General features: G+C 47.4%; 6 protein-coding genes across 6 annotated transcripts; 3 read left to right on the forward strand and 3 right to left on the reverse strand.

The window, feature by feature from the left end:
• Positions 1 to 852: 852 nt before the first annotated feature.
• On the forward strand, positions 853 to 3,263 carry TrAFT101_000262 (uncharacterized protein). The gene is made up of 2 exons (XM_024904868.2): positions 853 to 971; positions 1,030 to 3,263. Exon 2 carries the CDS (start codon positions 1,170 to 1,172, stop codon positions 2,934 to 2,936), a length of 1,767 nt encoding a protein of 588 aa, XP_024764468.1. The 5' UTR covers positions 853 to 971; positions 1,030 to 1,169; the 3' UTR covers positions 2,937 to 3,263.
• ZRA1_1 (ZEB2-regulated ABC transporter 1) lies at positions 3,146 to 8,065 on the reverse strand (the record flags this gene model as incomplete). The annotated part of the gene is made up of 2 exons (XM_024902270.2): positions 3,146 to 5,998; positions 6,063 to 8,065. 2 exons carry the CDS (start codon positions 8,063 to 8,065, stop codon positions 3,469 to 3,471), a joined length of 4,533 nt encoding a protein of 1,510 aa, XP_024764469.2. The 3' UTR covers positions 3,146 to 3,468.
• A 548-nt stretch (positions 8,066 to 8,613) lies between these two features.
• TrAFT101_000264 (uncharacterized protein) lies at positions 8,614 to 9,733 on the forward strand. Its single transcript, XM_024911133.2, has 3 exons — positions 8,614 to 8,947; positions 9,107 to 9,300; positions 9,383 to 9,733. Exons 2-3 carry the CDS (start codon positions 9,172 to 9,174, stop codon positions 9,620 to 9,622), a joined length of 369 nt encoding a protein of 122 aa, XP_024764470.2. The 5' UTR covers positions 8,614 to 8,947; positions 9,107 to 9,171; the 3' UTR covers positions 9,623 to 9,733.
• A 575-nt stretch (positions 9,734 to 10,308) lies between these two features.
• TrAFT101_000265 (uncharacterized protein) lies at positions 10,309 to 11,109 on the forward strand. Its single transcript, XM_024904295.2, has 3 exons — positions 10,309 to 10,677; positions 10,738 to 10,985; positions 11,041 to 11,109. The coding sequence occupies exons 1-3, from the start codon at positions 10,519 to 10,521 to the stop codon at positions 11,078 to 11,080; spliced, it is 447 nt and encodes a 148-aa protein (XP_024764471.1). The 5' UTR covers positions 10,309 to 10,518; the 3' UTR covers positions 11,081 to 11,109.
• Positions 11,110 to 13,001: 1,892 nt separating this feature from the next.
• Positions 13,002 to 14,039, reverse strand: TrAFT101_000266 (uncharacterized protein; the record flags this gene model as incomplete). Its single annotated transcript, XM_024899167.1, has 1 exon — positions 13,002 to 14,039. The coding sequence occupies one exon, from the start codon at positions 14,037 to 14,039 to the stop codon at positions 13,002 to 13,004; it is 1,038 nt and encodes a 345-aa protein (XP_024764472.1).
• Positions 14,040 to 15,109: 1,070 nt separating this feature from the next.
• TrAFT101_000267 (uncharacterized protein) lies at positions 15,110 to 15,541 on the reverse strand (the record flags this gene model as incomplete). The annotated part of the gene is made up of 1 exon (XM_024905852.1): positions 15,110 to 15,541. The coding sequence occupies one exon, from the start codon at positions 15,539 to 15,541 to the stop codon at positions 15,110 to 15,112; it is 432 nt and encodes a 143-aa protein (XP_024764473.1).
• Positions 15,542 to 15,561: the final 20 nt, after the last annotated feature.

The following is a 15,561-nucleotide window of genomic DNA, read 5'->3' on the forward strand; positions in this document are numbered from 1 at the left end:
AACGTGCGATTACCTCATCGCTTCAGGCTTCTTGGCTGTTGGAGTTATCCTCTTTCATATATGAGTTTCGTTCCAGATGGTCTATAGGCAATACACGTCGACAAGGATGGTATATCGGAAGTGTTCATCTTGTCATGATACTAGTAATGATGCCAACCACTACTCGATCCCGGAGCCACCACGACAACAGGAGATTTATCGATTAGGTCAAATAGAGCGTCAATGTACCCCGATGTCATTACCAAGAGGATTTACGAATATTCAAAACGCACCGAAATACAAGGAGCAGTCATGCATGAGCTCGCTGACTGGGAGCACGAGGAGGTGCTTCTACTTCTCTTATCTCTCCCTCTAGAGTATTTCCATACTCCTTTCAATCATACTTTACACGATGTTGCATGTCGTACTCTGTGCCCACTCAACTGAAACGTGCATGGAGAAACGTTTGCCTCGTTGGCCTGGGGACGAAAACACATGACCAACGTCCACACCAGGTCAAAAGCCTCGATCGAAGGTAAGCAAGGCAGGAGAGCACATTCACCATGCCATCTCATTAAGGCTCTTAGGTTGCGTATGAAACCTTGTCTGGGTGCGACTCGGCAACAACGATATTACTGCTATGAATGTCTCGGGTCCCCTTGTGGCTCCCAGACACGTTTCTCGCTCCTCATTCGCAATCTAGACACCCTTTATCTACATCCATGCATCTTGCGTCGTTCGTTGCACAATTGAAATTGCAAATCTCGAATGACAAGTGATATGACTCATACAGGGGGACAACATATCCAATATTACTACTCCGAACCCATCATGTTAGCTTACTCTCTTCCTCAAAACTCCATGCCGCCGTGTGTTGGCGTGGGGAAGTGCAACAAAATTACTGAATCACTCTTTCTTGGCTTAAGCACATCTACGCTATTCTCACGTCAGTGCCGGAGAAGCAATTTGTCCCGGGATAGAATTTGAGTCAGGTATTAGTATTTGCATCCGAGGAGAGGTTACTGGGACACAGTTAACAAGAAGAAGCAGATAATGTGGCGTCCTGTCTCTCCTATAAAGGGCTGTTGATCCTCCCACGACATGCTCACTCCGCACATGTGGCCACCGCAGTAATCAAGTTCAAGCCAGACAACCACATATTCCTGTAGGTTTTTGCTCTATAACGTGCCATGAAGGCAGCCCTTGTATCGGCCATTGCAGCTGGTCTGTGGCCTGTCGTCGCTGCGGTGCCTGCTCCATCCGCAGCCGCAAAGGATGCAACGAGACCTGTGACTGTTGTCATCCCATCTGGAACTATCATTGGCAACGCGGCTGACACGGTCGATACATTCAACGGAATCCCGTTTGCTGATCCGCCGATTGGGGATTTGCGCTTTCGGCCACCTGTGAAACTGTCCAAAGACCTTGGAACTTTTGATGCTACTGGAGTTGCTGCATCATGTCCTCCGGGGCCCTTCTTCAGTCTGGAACATCTAGTACCACCACACAATGCTACAAATGCTCTGTCAGGCGAAGTACATCCTCCCAATATTACAGAGGGCACAGTTGCGTCTACTTTATTTAAAAGTTCTGCCAGTGATGCGTCAGACCCATTCTCTGAGGACTGCTTGACAATCAGTGTTCAGCGCCCTCACGGCTACGAGGCTGGTGCGGGCCTCCCCGTACTCTTCTGGATCTTCGGCGGCGGCTTCGTTGTTGGCAGCACCTCTGCATTTGATGGCACCAAGTTAATTGAGACTGGCGTGTTGCATCAACAGCCATTCATCTTTGTGGCCGTCAACTATCGTCTCGGCGGCTTGGGGTTCATGCCCGGAAAAGAGATTCTGAATGAAGGCAGCGGCAATGCAGGGCTACTTGACCAGCGTATGGGTCTTGAATGGGTGGCAGATAATATTGAATCCTTTGGAGGCGACCCCAACAAAGTCACTATCTGGGGACAGTCTTCCGGGGCCATTTCCGTGTTTCATCAGCTAGTCCTCTATGATGGCGATGCCAGCTACAATGGCAGCCCACTCTTCCGTGCGGCCATTATGAACTCTGGATCTGCCACACCCACTGATCCTTTGGACACGCACAAAGGCCAGGAAGTCTATGATGCCGTGATCAAAGCAGCTGGATGCGAAGTTGACGACTCGTTGAGTTGCCTTCGCGCCTTGGACACAAAGAATTTCACTGACGCTGCCAACTCCGTCCCAGGCATCTTCTCATACCAGTCTCTTGCGCTTTCATATCTCCCCAGGCCAGACGGTTATGTTTTATCGGATAGCCCAGATGTGCTTGCCAGGGCAGGAAAATTCCATCACGTACCTATGATCCTTGGCACTCAAGAAGATGAGGGAACGCTTTTTAGCATCTTTCAACAGGATATGGGCACGACTGATAAAATAGTAAAGTATCTGTCTGATTACTACTTTAAGACTGCCACCACTGAGCTCATCACCGATTTTGTGGACACTTACAGTAAATATATCTGGGATGGAAGCCCGTTTCGCACATTTCTCGCCTTCGAGTACTACCCAGGCAAGAAGAGAATAACTGCCATTCTCGGCGATATCGTCTTCAATCTCATACGCCGCGTCTCCCTCCAAATCTTCGAGCAGGCCAGCCCAGGGATACCTACGTGGTCGTATTTCTCCTCATACGATTATGACCCGAAAAATGGCGTCTTTGGCACTCGCCATGGATCAGATACTGCAACCTTGTTCGACAAAGACAACACAAATTATCCCACCATCAGTGGGCGCACGTACTACATCAACTTCTTGCACAACCTGGATCCCAACAACGGCACTCGTCCCGATGTGTTTTGGCCGCAATGGTCAGAGAGCAACATGCTTTTGAACTTTGAGGCCATGAATAACAGCCTCAAAGAGGATACTTATAGAAGCAACAGCTCTGATTTCATGTTCAACCATATTGACTCGTTACATTTTTAACCATAATTTGGAAACTCTTGGGCTTTGAAAAGATATAGTGTGTAGTCGCGGATGTTGTTTAGCCAATACAAATACGAAACCCTTTGCGACACTCTCTTCCAATCGCGGATTAACAAATAACACAACATATCATGTCATGGAGCAGATGAACAAGGTCTTGATTATATAAAACACTCTTAAGTTGATAAATTAATTAGTATTAAGATGTCCTCACACATCAATTCATTTTGAACGACTACATGTTTAATTACTCATAAGCTCTACTCTATTGATATAACATCATGCAATTATAATAGGCTCTTCCGATAGCTGTCTACCGGAAACAGCCACTCTATAAGAAAATTGGTCTATAAAGAAGTGAAAGAAATGCCATCCGAAAGGATGTGTAAGTGTGAATTCTAAGGATTACCCAGAATATCTTATAAAAAAATGCCTTAGAAATAGTAAGGAGTCTTGTCCAGATGTAACCAAATGAATCGTTGAAACCACATCAACATCATACACGCACATCAACAGTTATCGACTCATCCAACTACTCCTTCTTCTTTCCCCATTTCTTGGGCATACGAATCAGCCAGTACAAGAAAAGCGACGCCGCGATATTGAAGACGATAAACGACATTCCAATGCCAAAGTCGCGCCATCGATGATCATAACTAGAGCTGACGCTGGTCAAAAACACGTTCGTGTCAGCGATAGGGCAGTAGCTGCAGTCTTTGGTGGCATTCGTATCTTGTAAATATCCCCCAGCAGCATCAATGAATTTCGAAAGGTACTCCCCACAAGTTTGGCCGCTCGGAGGCTCGAGATGCACAAGCTCGTTGCTCGAACAGGTGACGTTTGTGTTGGCGAGACCGGTGGACAATACAGCCGATACCCAGTACGTGAATGGCGAAACACGATACATGAATACCCAGAATCCCGGCATGCTGGATGGAGAAGCAATGACACCGCAGAAAATGAGACACATCATGAACAAAACGTTGGCCAAGTTGCCACCCGCTTCGGCAGTGTCCGTAATGGCGATACAGGCATGAGCAAAAGTGCATGTGAAGACGAGGAACTGCCAGAAGAGAAGCCACATGAGGCCGCCCCGCTCAGCGACTTGTCCAGCCGGCTCGGCATTCTTGTTGAAACCCACGGGATAGTAGACGCAGAGGAACATGAAAAGAGACATGAGCGAGTTCCATGGAATCTCGACGGCAATCTGCGACAGCATAAAGACTTTCCAGCTGTACGTCTTGGAGGGCCTCTCGCGCACTTCGTACAACGATCTCTGGACAACAAAATGCGGCATCTGTTGCTGTACGAGCTGACCGAAAATAGTCAAAATGTTGAAAAAGGCAAACATTTGGTTTTGCAAACCTTGAATAGTCAGCGGAGCATTAAGGAAGACTAGTCCAATAAAGAGAGAAACCGAAACGCAGAGAGAGAATTTGGCGTAGATGTAAGATGGTGTCCTCCAAATCTGCTGGAATACGCGCTGAGTGACGACGAGAAACTGGGCCCAGAATGGCGCGGCAAACTCAGCGTAGGAAGCTTTATCTCGAATCTCAGTCACATTGTCATGTCCTTCGTCCTTTAAGCGCTGGAGTTCAGTTTGAACAGCTTGATACTCGGAGCTATCAAGCCAAGTTTGGTGCCAGTCGATTTCTGTCGAAGATCCAGGAGCAGCTCCGATAGCCTGGAGCATCCACTCTGCAGGATTCTCACCCGGGGAACACTTGGGAGCGCCGTGTTTCTCAAAATAAGAAGTCATGACAGAGGAGTTTTCGCCAATGTCGCCAAAATACACAGTTCTGCCACCCTTTGCGAGAAAGAGAAGACGATCGAAGCGCTGGAACAGCATTGCAGATGGTTGATGGATAGTGCAGAGGATAGATTGACCGGCTTTGGAAAGCTTCTCCAGCAAGTCGAGAATAGCCCAGGACGTCTGAGAATCAAGACCAGAGGTTGGCTCATCAACGAAAAGCAAAAGCGGTGGTTTGGCTGCCAACTCCACGCCAATGGTAAGTCTCTTACGCTGTTCAACGTTGAGTCCCTCGCCAAGCACACCGACAACCGCATCAGCATATTCCTGCATATCTAGCAATTTGATAACTTCATCCACATATGCAAGCTTCTCTGCTCTCGGTGTACTGGCCGGTTGTCGTAGGAGTGCACTGAATTCTAAAGCTTCACGAACTGTCGTTGTCTCCAGATGAAGATCCTGCTGTTGAACGTAGCCCGTCCTGCGCTGGAATGAAGTATCGCGAATTTTGCCGTCGACAAGCATTTCACCCGTGATTACTCCCATAGAGACACGGTCAGCCAAACAGTCGAGAAGTGTCGTTTTACCAGCACCAGATACTCCCATAAGAGCTGTCAGCGTACCCGGCTTGACCCAGCCGTCAACGTGATCCAAAATTCGTCTCGGTTCGCCCTTGATCTTGATATCATAGCATACTTTGCCCCAGTGGAATACACTTGTGGAACCCTGAATATTTGCAGTCTCTTCAGCCGAGATATCTGTGCCCTTTTCCACAACAGGAACGGGTCCGGATAAGGAAGCTTCTGCGTCGGCCTTCTTGGAGCCTGAAGCAACAATGTGTCCGCGTCGGAAGACGAGAACCTCGCCCTTTGACTTTTTGGCTTGAATAATGTCGGTTGCAACAAAGTACACAAAGTGGTTGAAGAGAACAAAAGCAATCAGAATTCCGACGTTGCGCCACTTGTGTGCATGGTAGTACTTGTACTGCGAATTGATGTAGGCATCGCCGCTGACAAAGCTCTGGCCTTGGACAGATCCAACAGCTGTACAAGCTCTATTTACTCCTGTAGCATTTTGATAGCCTGGGATGAGAGCGCTTGGAACGAACGAGTTGCATTCATATTGGCGGCCGCTGAACTCGTTAATCATGAGTGCCTCGAATCCGTACGCAACAGGGTCGAGATAATTAATCCAGCGACACCATCCAAGCATGTAATCGACGGGGATGACGAATCCAGTGAAGATTACCATGGCGAGAATGAGCAGTGAAGCTGGCACCATGGCTTGCGAGAGGGTTCGAGATAGAGAAGCACTATTAGGTATCACACATTGTAGTTAGCAATAGTCCAGCATGATTTGCTTGTTTGGAAACTTACATAGATCGGAAAATTCCAGACATGGCTAGCACCATGAGAAACGTCACGAAGAGGAAATAGAAGAAAGCCCCTGGCGTACGGTTGAGATGCGTCATAAAGTATATAACCAAGTTGTAGAAAATTGCATTACCAATCTTGTACGGCATATCACAGAGCACAGACGAAAAGGCCTCGGCCGAAGGCACATGGAATCCATACCGCTGATGCTTTTCGACAATGGGCCGCTGGGCATACTGAGTCAGGATTTCGAGAGCACTGGAGAAGGCGTTGGACAAGATGGCAACATAGAGAACCGCAGCTCGCGAGTAGAAGCTTCCTGTTGTTTGCGGGAGATTGTAAAAGAGCGACGAAATAATGAGGGCCATGATTGAATTAGCAAGGAGGGAAAAAATAGTCAGGCTTGGATCGCCCATCAGCCGCCGCCATCCTCGCCAGAGACAGAGCCTAATCTGCTGTCCGTACGAGAGGGTATAGGGAGACTTGACACGCTGGTGCTTTGCCTGGGTCGACTTCTTGTGCTGACGGAATGCCTCAGCGTCGGCTCCTCCAATGGGATGCTCCTTATTGAATTTGTCCATCTCAGCTTGAAGAGACTTGTAGTCGTTGCTGTTCTTCCAGCAGGTGGCAAACTCATCAGGGGTACGAGGGGCGCGGCTTTCCCAGCCAGATCGGACAATTCGTTCACTCGGCGCAGTCATCGAAGTCAAGAAGTCAGGCGTTGTTTGACGAGCAGGACAATCGAAGCCGAGGTTGATGAAATAGTCCCTAGCCTTGTCTGTCGGGCCAAAGTAGATTTGTCGCCCCTCGTACAAGACGAGCACCTTGTCGAAAACATCATAAGCACTTTGAGGTGCCTGATAGATTGAAACAGCGCTTGTCTGGCCAAACATGTCGGACTGTAAGCGCAGCGTCTTACAAAACTCAATGGCGTTGGCCGAATCGAGACCGCGAGTGGAGTTATCCCAGCATTGCAGAGGGGCGTTGGAGAGCGTGGCCTCGGCAATGGTGACTCGCTTCCGTTCGCCGCCAGACACACCACGAACATATTCATTGCCCACGCGGGTGTTGATGGTGTGGCTGATGCCGTACATGGCCATAACAACGTCTCGGCAATGCGTGGCAAACTGGCTGGAGTTGACTCCAGGGGGCAGCGTTCGAGGAGATCGTGCCATGGCAGCGAAGTTGAGAGTGTCGCCCACCGACAGCATTGGGAAGTGAATATCAACCTCGGCCGTGTAGATGGCCTCACCGCGATGGTGGTTGTGCATCTCCTCAGCACTGATGCCCTGGTAGTTGAACTCGGTCTCGCTGTCAATGTAGATGCCGCTCGTCTCGCCGGCAATCGATTTCAGAAAGGTCGAGCATCCTGAGCCTGGAGGCCCAAGCACCACAAGCATCTCGCCAGACTTGATGTAGCCGTCGAGGTTGCGCAGGATATCGATGCGTCGTCTGCCAGACTTTCTGAACGTCTGCCGAGCAAGATCGGGAATCGAAAGCCAGACATTTCCAACGTCTTTCTGGAAATCAGTCTCAGTTCCAAAACCATAGACGTTCATGTTTCGAAACGCCACACCGGTGCGGCGGAATCCAGACCCGTGCTCAGTGGCATATTTGGAGAGCGTCTTTGCCCAGGTGCGAGCACTGAACTTGCTGCTCATGGGGTTCAGGGGAGACTCGGGGTCATCGTTTCCAAACAGCGAGTCTGGCTGTCCCTGGATATCGACTCCAGAGGCGTGCGTGTACTGCCGGGCCAGTTGCTGCACGATGCTGTGACGCCTCTGCATCTCCTGGAGACTGTTGTTCTCTTCAGACTGGTCGTCATCGTGTCCAGCATCAAAGTCCTTGTTGTCACGGCGAGAATCCTTCTTCGAATCGACGTCGTTGGAGCTGGAGAGGTGCTGTTGGCCGTCGACAAAAGTCTGTGCACTGCCGTGAGTCGACTGAGCACGGGACTCTGGGCTGGACTCACCGCCCGGCGAGCTTGGCGGCTGCCCAAAAGGCATTTTTGGGGCACTGGAGGGAATATCCTTTTTCCTTTGTCTTTCGATATTCAAAGATCGTGCGTCTCGTGATTATACGGATCTCGACCACTTTGCTTCCTCAGTCAGCTGATATTGCTCCACGATGACTCGATAGGAAAGGTATCTCCTAACCTCAGCTACAACCAACTGTATGAGTGGTATCAGTCCTAGAGGCCCTGGTAGACAGAAAGCGGAAGAAATCTGACAATCGTGTGTTTCATCTACAGGATTTATATCAACCAAGCATCGGACAGCGGAAGCCTGCCAAAGCACCGGGTCTCGGAAAGCCCTCCCATCATGGCCCCGAATCGATGACAGCAAATCCACGGTGCCGTAATCCAGGGGGGCTATGCCCTTATTCTCCTAATAGACGCCTTGTTGCCGGTGAAATACGCAAGGTTCCTATAAACAAGATTCTCGTTACTACTACAAAGTACATGTGCTATCACACTATGGCCAGGCTATACTTCGTATTACTATCTTGCGGAGTTTGGTTAAAGGAGCCGCAGATTCGATCCCGCTTAGCCAATCGTGGCTGTGGTTTGTTTCTCCACATCCGCGGGCTCTTCGCAAACTCCGAAGAACCGTCAGTCTTTACATACAAGCGGACAGTTCATAGACCACGATTCCGCCTGGCATCCCGAACCCTTGGGAGACGCCCTGCCCGTTCAGCTTGGCTGCGACTCGCCTGCGTGTTGATCAGCTTGATCCATGACTCGATTTGCCGCGAGACCCCTGCTGGATGTTGAACAAAGTTTGCCAAAGTTACCCGCTATCTTGATCGGTGCATGGGTCTTGGCGGATGCAGATTATCCAAGCACCATCTCTCACTCTACAGAGCACACTTGACAAAAACTTCAAAATGTGAGATTTCCACAACGTCTGGGCAGGGCTTTTCCCTGCCTGAGACAAGATGTAACTTCTATTATACCTAGCTACTATCATTCCTCTTCATCTTATATCTCCTTCTTTTCGAAACATCCTTCATTTGGCTGCAGCCCAGCTAATCCCATTGACTACTAGCCCTCGTCTTCATACAACATTTACACTTCTTCCTACCTTTTGTTCTTTCTTTCTAAGACAGAATTATGAGTTCCGTTGGTCCAACCAGTGTTCCCAGTAAGGTTGTCAACGAAGGGAGGAAACTTGCCTGCCGGCTCTGCCAAAAAAGGAAGAAGAAATGCAATCGCAAAAGTCCATGCTCTATGTGCATCAAGGTGCGGCATCCGCCAACTCTCCACCTGAAAGATAAGACACAGCAGCGCGCTGACATATTCTTATTTACTTACACGTATTCAGCTCAAAGTTGTCTGTCAGCCAAGCACACCAGCACCTACTCGCAAACGGAGGCAGTCGACAAAGGACCTGTTTGCGCGGCTAGCATGGTGTGAAGAGCAGCTGCGGCGTACTCTTGACCGCAACCAGTGTGATGAATGTATCCCATCAATAGAGACATCTACAGAGGAAATTGCAGAAAAGATTTCAGAAATCAGATCGGATTCAAAAGCCGTCTCTACCACAGCCGCAACAAAACCATAACATGGATCACGTCTAGTTCAGCAGAGCTGATAGTTGGAGACATATACCCTTTAATATTAATACCAAATCAACCTCTTCTTCGGACATCGTATTGCTAGCATACAATCCTCAGCCTATGCTGTGTTGGATGGAGCAAAATACCATCACCATCAGTCTTCTCCCTCTCTCTGTCCAGAGCTCCCCTCGTAAAATGAGCCTCTGGCCAAATGATTCAAAAAAGCTGGGGGATGGCCTCTACTTCGTTATTATAAAAGTGGAGAGTGGCTTTTTCCTCGCCTGCTATTGGTGCTACGATCATCCCCAATTGCTTCTTTTGGCCATGTGGAGGAGCAAAGGCTAAGGGATTTTCTAACGGGTCCGCGGACTTTTGAAGCTTGGAGCCCCCCCGGCTCGCGAATCACACGAGGCTACACATGGCCCTAGCCACCTAAATACGCGGATAGTGAAGCACTATAAAGTGGAATGTGGGATGATTCTGGACCTACTGGGTTAGTGTCCGTTTCTCGCTGCGAAAGTTACCGCATTAGAGACGGCTGTGGATCTTCTTGGCCCACCGCTGTCCTATGCTCTCCTTTTGATGACACACGCAAATCATCCATTCATGATGTGACCGTTGCTGGCATTATATCGCAGTCAACAGCCCATCCGACCCCGTCTCTCCCTTTCGGGTGCGGATAGCTAGACGCATCCGATTTACCGCCATCTTTTCGGATGAACACCGTAGTATTGTATATCGATGCAGGGCTTATTGCAAGCGTATGAAAGAGTAGCTTTGCGAGGGTGATGATTATGATTACGATGAGATGAAGTTTCGATTTGACTCCAACACAGTATCACAATAGATTGCTCCATATTCTTTTTTTTTTCCTCCTCTTCGCCGCCGCTAACAGTTACACATGATGGATGGAGTAAAACGTTGTCTCTCCGATTATACACAAACGATCCTCCTAGCTACGCGCTTAGTCTCATCGAGCCTCTACATCTTCATCGCATGCTTTTCCATCAAACGATTATGTGATGTTCTAAGTTTTTTCGACAGTCTGATAATACTAATAGTAAGACGTTCACCAATACATTTAACAGTCCTTACGAATAAGCCCTAATCACTTCTCTAGTGTCTGACTGCCTTAGTGTACGGTAGTCTGGACATTATTTTCCCAAGACTATTCGATTCGAAACACACCGGTTATACGAATACTAGATTTCGATGCGATGTTATCCTCTGTCTTGGATTTACAATTGCCTCGACTACATTAAGTAGAGCCGCCTCGAGGGAGTCTCAGTACGACAGCGTATACTGGGAGAGAGATATGGTTTTGAGTGATATGCGACGAATTCAATCGACTTTGTCCGCTGTGGTTAGGTGAGTTTTCCAACATGGAAGATATCTACATATGCTGATATTCGTGATTGGACAGCACTTTTCACATGGGTATGTGTATCTGGCAGCCACTGTAGTCAGATATTTGTGTAACAATATGCTCTGCATTATGATCTTGATAACCAGAGGTTGGTTGGAAATGTCTGTGTTGGTTGAACTAGGAAACTACACTGAAAAAGGAAAGAATTCCCTACGAAGAAGTCGATAAAAAGTTACACTAGCGGCATGACGCTGGTTACGAGTTTCATTACAGCATCCTCCTGTTTGCTGTGTTTGTTATACATATCACCTACGTCACAGATATATATGCTTGTATGCTTCACTAGAATCTTCTCTTCTTATAATCCATTCCATCTATCCATTGTCTGGTCATATTAGACGCTGTTATCATGGCACCCATCATACAGCTCTTGTCATTAACACTTTTTTGGTCATGCCACTTCATTCTTTGAATGATGTTGGGTACAATAGCCAACGCGGTCACAAACAGTTCGCAGCCCGTCTATTCCAAGTAACATTGAGGTAATAGCTTTACCTAGCTAGTTAATGTCTTGTTTTAACGGCTATCGCGGGCATAAAGTGGACTCATAGCATACTACACATCGCCCTACTAGTTTCCGACAGCTTCACTTAGATTATGACTGTGCATAATAATATGGGCATTGATGCATATATAATGTTCCAGGCTAGAAAAAGAATAAATATTCCAATTGTATTAATTTTATATTGAACCCGTCAACGGCCGGCCGAGCTTAACTCTAGTGGAGAACTCCATGCAACGGCCGAAGGCTTTCTCCTCCAAATAGCAGAACGAGTGTCAAACGATATAGGTGCTGAGTTACCTAGGCTAGAATTTTCAACGACTTTAGTAACCAATATTTCGTGCTTATGTGTAGGAACATGGCTTACATTGCATTGAGAGTTGAGGCACTGATATGGGGCGCAGCAATCAGGATCAAAAAATCCTCCGCATTGAGCGCCCTAGATTCCCCAATCGATTAGTATGGTCTTGTCAATGACATTTGATTTGGTATTGTGGCCCTTACATGCGGCAAACAATCTCCCCGAACAAGAGCCGCGCTGGCTAGGACAAGTAAATAAGCGAGATCGAACTTCATGATTGCTTGGCAATATGATTATGAGGATGGAATGAGGGATGTAGAAAAATAAGGTGTTGATGGAAAGGACAAAACAAGGGCCTTTTATAGTTGGTGTAAATGCTCGTAGCTTACATGTCTTTCTCATAAGGCCTTGTATTCGATATTACTCAGCTGGGTGAATCCAACCTCATGTCTTACACAGAGTCAGTGAACTGTCCATCGCTAACTAGTTGTAGATTTTCTGGAGATGACAGAAGTAAAGCGTCTAGTAAAAAGTGTTTAGCATCTCGTAATACCGTTAAGAAGCTGTTCCATCTTGATCCTAGCCCGTGGCTTAAGCTTTACCGCTATTGGAGGCATATCATACACTTGTCGCAACTAAAACTTTAGCTCGCGTTGTCAGTGTTTCGTCATCAAGTAACACTCAACCAATACATATTCCATATTGCTGTTTTGTCCAAAACACTTGCTAATTCTAATGATTAATTGTCTACATTTCAGTAGTCAAGACTAGATTGTAAGATCCAAGTTTGCGGTATTCCGAATGTGAAAAAAAGATTGTCACAGATCAGACTCAGTCTTTGGGCATCATTCACCCTGGATTACTGAAACATGTACGACATTCATCCTGACTTACTGAGACATTGAGAGGAAAGGACTCACATTCTACCAATAGAGCACGGCGACGGCCCGAGCGACATGCCGAGCCCATTTACTTACTGACAAGGATCGGATAGCCTCGGATTCAATGACAACAAATTTCGTTGTAGATGGCATATTCACAGTATATAATCTGCATCAACATACAAACCTTCCACGACTGCAGGACCACAAGCAGGGGCTTCCTTTTTGCAGCAAAACAGGGCAACTCCCAGGTGATATCATATACAATACATAATTATATAGAGACTACAATCTTTGTGCTACTAACCCCAGCCTTTAATTTATCCAGCGCAGAATTTAAACCCTCTAGACCACCCGCCTCAACCTGAATAAACGGGCTGGGAACAACTGTATTTGACCGGAGACCTTTTCCAAGCCATCCATTGAAGCATTGGTCAATATGCTTGTCCCTGGCAGCCTTATCCGCCGACGGGCAGTTGAACAGGACTGTAGTATTGTCCAGGGTCGGATGATCTTGCGGCAGGACAGGCGAATGTGCAACCATAGCTGGTGCACTGCCTTTGGTCTCCTTGAGTACGTCTAGCGTTGGCTGCAAGCTTTCCTTGACGACGCAATGTGCTGTGTTGAGCTTGACGCCATCTTTCTGAGCCTGGTAAACTATCTGAGAGACAACATCACCATCCTTGTAGTCGAAGACAGCGTGCGCCCCGAGCTGCTTCATGTATTCGTGGTTTTGAGAGCTGGCAGTCACATAGACAGTAAAGCCCAGCAATTTAGCTGATTGAACAGCAAAAGTGCCCACACTACTCGCACCACCCCAGATCAGTACTGCCTGCTTATCCTGCGGCGTATACTGAGTGTCGAGCGAGATGCCGATTGTGGTCCATGCTGTCAAGGCAGTCAGAACAGCCAAGGGGAAAACAGCACCTTGTTCAAACGAAAGATGGTCAGGGAGTACAACAACGCCCTCTGGCTGAGCCAAGACATATTTCTGAAAGGAACCGTAATCCGGTGAGCCATTGTGGTAGAAACCAGAGGCAAAAGCGATGACTCGGGTGGCTAGGGCAAGGCCGGTTGACACTCCAGGGCCCGCCTTGGCGACAACACCAGCCACATCGGATCCGATAACAGTGGGATAACTGGGTATAGGAGGGAGACCGACGTCTCGTTGGTAATAGTCGACGGGATTTAGGGCCACAGCCTTGACTTCGATGAGGAGCTCATTCGGGCCAGGCTCTGGGGTGTTGCGGTCCTCGACTATAAATGGACCGCCTTTCTGAGGGAGAATAGCAGCGGCATGTGTTGGAGCCATGGCCAAACCAGCTTAGCGAGAGGATATATAGAGAATTGCAAGAAAGCTGCCCAGACTATATTGCCAATTGAAGTACTATTCAAGTATATATTCTCTGTACGACTCCGCAAATCCTTCCGGCTTTTAGATTATTTGCTATTATCTCCGCTGTGAACTGCTCTTTCTCCGGTGTGTTCTACAAGCACTACTTTGCACTTTTAACTGGTAAAACTATAGTTTTAAATCCTGACTTTCACACGGAGTTTATATTAAACTCCGAGGGAGATGCATGTGGCGTATACTCTGAGCGATGTCCCATGAGCCTGAATACAAGTTGCCTATGCTGCAGTATACACATGCAGCTCTTCATCAGCCTATTCGCCAGTTATCCTTTGAAATGGCGGTGATCTGGTAATTTGTAGTAGATCCCGATTCATAGAACGTGAATCATCTAAAGACAATCTCCAGGTGTTGTACTGTTGAGAGTAATGAGTAAGTGCATTTCTTCCAGGTCAGTCCCGCTGGCCTTGAGCGATCCATGCAAGAAATGTGAGGACCATGCAGCTTATGACCTTATCTGATTACTCAAAACGTCATTAATATCCTTGGTTGCAATGAATCATTCTTTCGATTCTCAAGTTCTAGTCATCTTCTCATAGTTCATACTATGATTTGACTTATTCTAATTCGCCAACCACAATGGACGGTTATCCACTCACTATTCATCAGCTAGATTCTACCTCAATTACTTCTTAAAACATCATCTTCATTGAAGAATACATTAATGCATACTTTTCCCACAATTCAATATTTTTTACTTTATTCGCGACTCAAATGTGGGACACAAAGTGTTGTTACACGAGATTACATCAATTTCAGGCGTCTTCTGACGAGGCTTCAATAGACTGTGACTGGGTTCAAGTCACAGCCTGGGAGCAAAGTCTCAAACAAATAAATCGTATACACGTGTCTCTCTAGTATTGCATCGTCCTTTAACTCGTTGTAGAAGACTTCAAAGGTGGAGACTTGTATGCACGATAATGCTTGTGTCACCGCATGACAGTATGATGTGCATCGACTGGGAGCTTCTGTCACCGAAGATTATCATTATTGGCTACAGAATATGGTAATGACAAGCATGGATCCGCAAGAATAGTCTGTGGCAAACCCCACTCAATTTCGTCCCCCGCAAGCCTTTTCAGCTCTGCGACGTTCTTTTTCGTGCCAAGCATCTTCTTAGTCGTAAAGGTGGTGAGAAATTCCGGAGCAATAAGCATCACGCCCATCCAGTAGACCTTTCGACATACAAGAAATGCCTTTTTGTAAATGGACTGTCGCCATCCGTTCGGCGTGAGCTCGGGTGGCACGTTGGGACGAAGAATGGACCAGGTGCAGAGCAGGATGACGCTGAAACAACTCCAGATGATTTGCATAGTCGTGCGTATGTTTGGTGCTTTGACGAAGCCAGTAGTCTCTTGATTAGGAAGTGTGCAATTCGGATTAAAATGGTGAAATTTGTCCATCTTGTAAAGCTGTTTATGTG

The sequence above is a fragment of the Trichoderma asperellum genome, chromosome 1 (assembly GCF_020647865.1).
Source record: "Trichoderma asperellum chromosome 1, complete sequence".
In the NCBI taxonomy this organism is placed as follows: Eukaryota; Fungi; Ascomycota; class Sordariomycetes; order Hypocreales; family Hypocreaceae; genus Trichoderma; species Trichoderma asperellum.

Bases quoted from the DNA above. Each gene is read 5' to 3' on its own strand.
- TrAFT101_000264 (XM_024911133.2), top strand. From the start codon at position 9,172: ATGAGTTCCGTTGGTCCAACCAGTGTTCCCAGTAAGGTTGTCAACGAA. The intron at 9,301-9,382 runs GTGCGGCATCCG...ACACGTATTCAG, and splicing joins CATGCTCTATGTGCATCAAG to CTCAAAGTTGTCTGTCAGCC.
- TrAFT101_000262 (XM_024904868.2), top strand. From the start codon at position 1,170: ATGAAGGCAGCCCTTGTATCGGCCATTGCAGCTGGTCTGTGGCCTGTC.
- TrAFT101_000265 (XM_024904295.2), top strand. From the start codon at position 10,519: ATGATGGATGGAGTAAAACGTTGTCTCTCCGATTATACACAAACGATC. The intron at 10,678-10,737 runs GTAAGACGTTCA...TCACTTCTCTAG, and splicing joins ACAGTCTGATAATACTAATA to TGTCTGACTGCCTTAGTGTA. The intron at 10,986-11,040 runs GTGAGTTTTCCA...GTGATTGGACAG, and splicing joins ACTTTGTCCGCTGTGGTTAG to CACTTTTCACATGGGTATGT.